We start from the raw sequence: 4,591 nt of genomic DNA, 5'->3' as shown, positions 1-4,591 counted from the left end.
TACCCCCTTACCAGTGATAACGCTATATAAATGAAAAATATATAAATGTTACAGGCAAGAGTGCACGTTCGCCGGCTCCTAACGCCTATCCGAGACCCGCCTGAAACCGATCAGGAAATCGAACTCTCCTGCCCGCGCGTGTGGTGTGATGAACTCTTGGGTCCCCTTCGCTTTGTTCGTTTCGGGCACCGGGCGGTATTGTTACATTGCGCTTATCCGTGCTATGGTGTTCAATATTGTCGTTAAATAGAAATGCGGGTTTCAATCGGTCTATGGACACTATTATGTTTTTATTATTTATTTTAATGGTGAAGGTCTTTTTTCCTCGCTCTATAACCTGATACGGCCCGTCGTAGGGTGGTTGTAAGGGGTCTCCGATGGCGTCGCGACGCAGAAATACGTAAGGCGATGTTTCGAGGTCGCGGAACACGAAGGTTCTCTTTTCGCCGTGTCGCGTAATTGGATGAGGCCTGATTTTTCCTATTCGGTCTTTTAGGCGACTTGCGAATTCCGAATTGGCCTGTTGTTTAGTCGGTACAAAAAATTCTGCCGGCAATCGTATGCCGGTGCCATAAACCATTTCGGCTGCCGTCGCGTTTAGGTCCTCTTTAATAGCTGTTCGTATGCCTAATAGAACTATCGGCAAGATATCCACCCAGTTGCTCGTATCGTGGCATTTGATTGCTGCTTTTAGTTGTCGGTGGAGGCGCTCTACCATCCCGTTGGACGCGGGGTGATAGGCTGTCGTGCGCAAATGTCTGATGCCGAGCAACCGGCATAGTTCGTTAAATAGGTTCGACTCGAACTGGCGTCCTTGATCAGTCGTTATTCTTAAAGGCACGCCGAAACGAGATATCCACGTGGAAAGGAGAGCCGAAGCGACGATTGCAGCCTCCATGTCGGCGATGGGAATGGCTTCGGGCCAACGCGAAAAACGGTCGATGCACGTTAGACAATATCGGTAGCCTTTTGAATATGGCATCACGATAATGTCTATGTGTAAGTGTTCGAAACGGCCCGCTAATTCTCCGAATGTTCTGACGGGTGAGGATACGTGCCTGGTGACTTTACATTGTTGACACGGGATACATCGTCGTGTCCAATTTCGGGCGTCCTTGTTTATGGACGGCCAGACGAAACGCGTCGTCACCAGGTTTTGAGTGGCACGTATCCCTGGATGGGAAAGTCCATGGAGCGAATTAAATACGTCGCGCCGCAAGGATTTCGGTACGTACGGTCGTACAAAGTCACCCGATACGTCGCAATATATTTCTACGTCGTAATCGGGGAAACGTATTTTCTTTAACCGTAGCGCGGATGTACCGGAGTTGACGATGTTGCTTAGTTCTTTGTCGGCTTCTTGCGCGGCGGCGAGAGCTCGATGGTCCACAGACTTTCCTATCGCTTCGATGCGTGACAGAGCGTCGGCAACATTATTGTCTAACCCCTTGATATATCTTATGTCGGTAGTGAATTGTCCGATGTAATCTAGTTGCCGGAATTGTCGCGGCGAACACTTATCAGGATCTTGGTTGAACGCATATGTAAGGGGTTTATGATCGGTGTAAATTATAAAATTTCTCCCTTCTATGGCGTGTCGAAATCGCTTTACCGCAGTGTACATAGCAAGTAATTCGCGGTCGTACGCGCTGTACTTTCGCTGCGCGGACTTCAACGGTTTGGTAAGGAAACCTAACGGCTGCCAAGAGTCGTTGACGCGTTGCTGGAGGACCGCTCCTATTGCATAGTCGGATGCGTCTACCGCGAGGCTAACAGGTGCGCCAGGTATCGGATGCGCTAACATCGTGGCGTTAGCGAGGGCGCGTTTCGACTCGCGGAAGCTGGCTTCGGATTGCTCTGTCCATTTGATGGGCGCGTTGCCCTTTTTTCCTCCTTTCAATAGGTCGTTTAGGGGTTGAAAAATTTTTGCGGCCCCCGGAATGAAACGTCGATAGAAATTAATCATACCGAGGTACCTGCGTAGTGCTTTAACGGTCCCGGGGAGCGGTACTTCTACAATAGTGTCAACGCGTTCGGCTAGCGGCTTTATCCCGTCGGCGTTTACGGTCTGTCCCAAGAATGTGATTTCGTTCACACCGAATTCGCACTTAACTGGGTTGATGACTACGCCATACTCGTTTAAGCGTTCAAACAAAATCCGAAGGTGTTCGCGATGTTGTTCTTCGTTTTCGGATGCGATTAGGAAATCGTCTATGTAAGCGAACACGAAGTCTAGACCACGGGTAATTTCGTCAACGAATCTTTGACACGTTTGCGCGGCGTTTCGAAGCCCAAACATCATGTTGGTTGCTTCGAAAAGTCCGAAAGGTGTCGTGATCGCGGTTTTCTTAACGTCTTCTGGCGCGATCGGGATTTGGTGGTAAGCGCGGACAAGGTCGATTTTTGAGTAGACACGCTTACCGTACAGATGTTGCGCGAAATCTTCGATATGTGGTGGGGAGTACCTGTCGGGTATGGTGCGAGCGTTCAACGCACGATAGTCGCCGCATGGTCGTAGACTTCCGTCCTTCTTTGGGACGACATGCAGGGGTGATGCCCATGGACTCTTCGATGGCCGCATCACTCCTTGCTCGATCATTGTTGCGAAATCCGCCTTGACTTGCTTGAGGCGATCCGGTGCGAGACGTCGAGGTTTACTGTAGACGGGTGGCCCGGGTGTGGTTTCAATATGGTGTACCACACTGTGTCGGATTTTCTCTCGTCCGAAGGCCGGTAGACGAGTTAGATCCGGAAACTCCGCCAAAAGTCGATGGTAGACCGATTCGCCGATTACGGTTTTGATGGATATTTCTTCTGTCGTGGCAGCATATCCCCTTGTTGATAATTGGGTTGTCGTGTCGAGGAGTCGTTTGTTTCGCGGGTCCACGAGCAACCCATAATGGCTTAAAAAATCTACGCCTATGATAGGCGTTTGAACGTCAGCAATTACGAAGTTCCACTTGAAGGCTCGTCTAAGGGACAGGTTAAGGCCAATCGCAGTGGTACCATACGTTGCGATGCGCGTCCCGTTGGCCGCGAATAGTTCGTACGCGTTTTTCTTGACGTGCCTATGGATTTTACTGCGGGGGTATACGCTGATGTCGGCGCCGGTGTCTACGAGGAAAGAAATCTTCGTTCCCTTGTCCGTAACGAAGATGCGGCGGGATCTCAGGCCGTCGTCGTCTGCCGCGTCTACGGACGGCTGGTCTCGTTTCCCGACTTCCACGTGCATGGGAAACGACAGCTCCTCGCGCATTCTCTGAACTTTGCATGGTAGAAGCACAGACCGTCTTGCCGTGGCCGATCTCGCGAGCGCGAACGTCGGTGGTATCGCGAACGCGAGCGTGATCGTGATCGTGGTCGACGGTGATTAATCATGCTCAACGCGTTCATCTGTGCCCGCAACTGTGATATTTGCTCGCTCAACACGTTGATTGCGGCGGCCATTGGTTCGTATGCTCCCACGTTTTGCGCTGGTGGGTCCATTACTGCCGTTACCCGGGCGGTGCGCTGAAAATCCTCCCGGAATTCTTCCGCGATCAGGTCCGCCTGCCGCAATAACCTTTCTGGGTCCGAATCGTCGACTGCCGCGAGGATACGCCTGATGCGGGCGGGTAATCGGTTCCTCCACAGCGTGAGGGTAAAATCATCGGGCGTGGACGGGCTGGAGAGTTTTTTTAGGTGTTGATAAAACTGGGATGGTTTTCTATCTCCCATCTCCTCGCTTTCCACCAACTTCTTTATCCGGGTCGCGTCCGTATCGGATAATTTGCGAATGAGCGCATGTTTTAATTTTTCATAGCGTCCGATGTCTGGAGGGTTCGTCATTAGGTCTTCGACGTCCTGGAGCTGTTGATCGTTGAGGCATTTTGCCAGCGTCACGTACTTTATGGTGTCCTCCGTAATTCGCGCTGCCTCGAATTGTCTCTCCAGAAGGGCGAACCATGCCGCCGTGTTCGTGGGCAGCAGTGGAGACATGCTGATCACCTGGCTGGCTATGGTTCCCTGTGTATTACCTTCCATCGTCCCGGTGCACTCAAAATCGGTGGTCAAAACGATAGCACTATCACTGTCACATCATTCACTAAATATTACGTCAAATCACGTCGGTAGTCACCAATTTGAGGTGGTATGGTGATAGGTGCGTAAGGAACTACTCTTGGTGTTTTTACGAATAACAGTTTATTAGAACTAATCAACAATCAGAGTTAACAATTAACGATCAACAATAACACTTAACGGACAACAGGTAACAACTAACAAATAACGATAGACACCGAGATGCCGTTCGACGCGTTGCTATCAAAAAGGACCGAGGAGTTACACTTTTAATGACGCAAGACAGACTCACTCTGCTTTTTGTTTTTCTTCGCGCAGATCCTTCCCTTCGTAGCCCATCGATATCCCCACCAGCGTGCATTCATTAGATGTGCCGCCTGTGCTGGCACGTGTATGCTCTTCCAAGAATTCGGCGGAAAGAGTGTGAAGATATCGATGATACATTGGGCACGTCGGTGTTGCGCTTTGGCGGCGTCGCGCTTTGTATCCGGAGCCGTTGAAACGTTCCGTGGCCCGTGCCGCCACAGATATA

At 50.7% G+C, this 4,591-nt stretch overlaps 1 protein-coding gene across 1 annotated transcript; it reads right to left on the bottom strand.

The window, feature by feature from the left end:
- Positions 1 to 2,199: 2,199 nt before the first annotated feature.
- On the bottom strand, positions 2,200 to 4,023 carry LOC143303461 (uncharacterized). The gene is made up of 2 exons (XM_076623491.1): positions 3,499 to 4,023; positions 2,200 to 2,211 (listed from the first exon to the last, which is right to left on the bottom strand). Exons 1-2 carry the CDS (start codon positions 4,021 to 4,023, stop codon positions 2,200 to 2,202), a joined length of 537 nt encoding a protein of 178 aa, XP_076479606.1.
- Positions 4,024 to 4,591: the final 568 nt, after the last annotated feature.

Source organism: Bombus vancouverensis, chromosome 12, assembly GCF_051014615.1.
Source record: "Bombus vancouverensis nearcticus chromosome 12, iyBomVanc1_principal, whole genome shotgun sequence".
NCBI lineage: Eukaryota > Metazoa > Arthropoda > Insecta > Hymenoptera > Apidae > Bombus > Bombus vancouverensis.
This window is presented reverse-complemented; position numbering and strand designations above follow the sequence as displayed.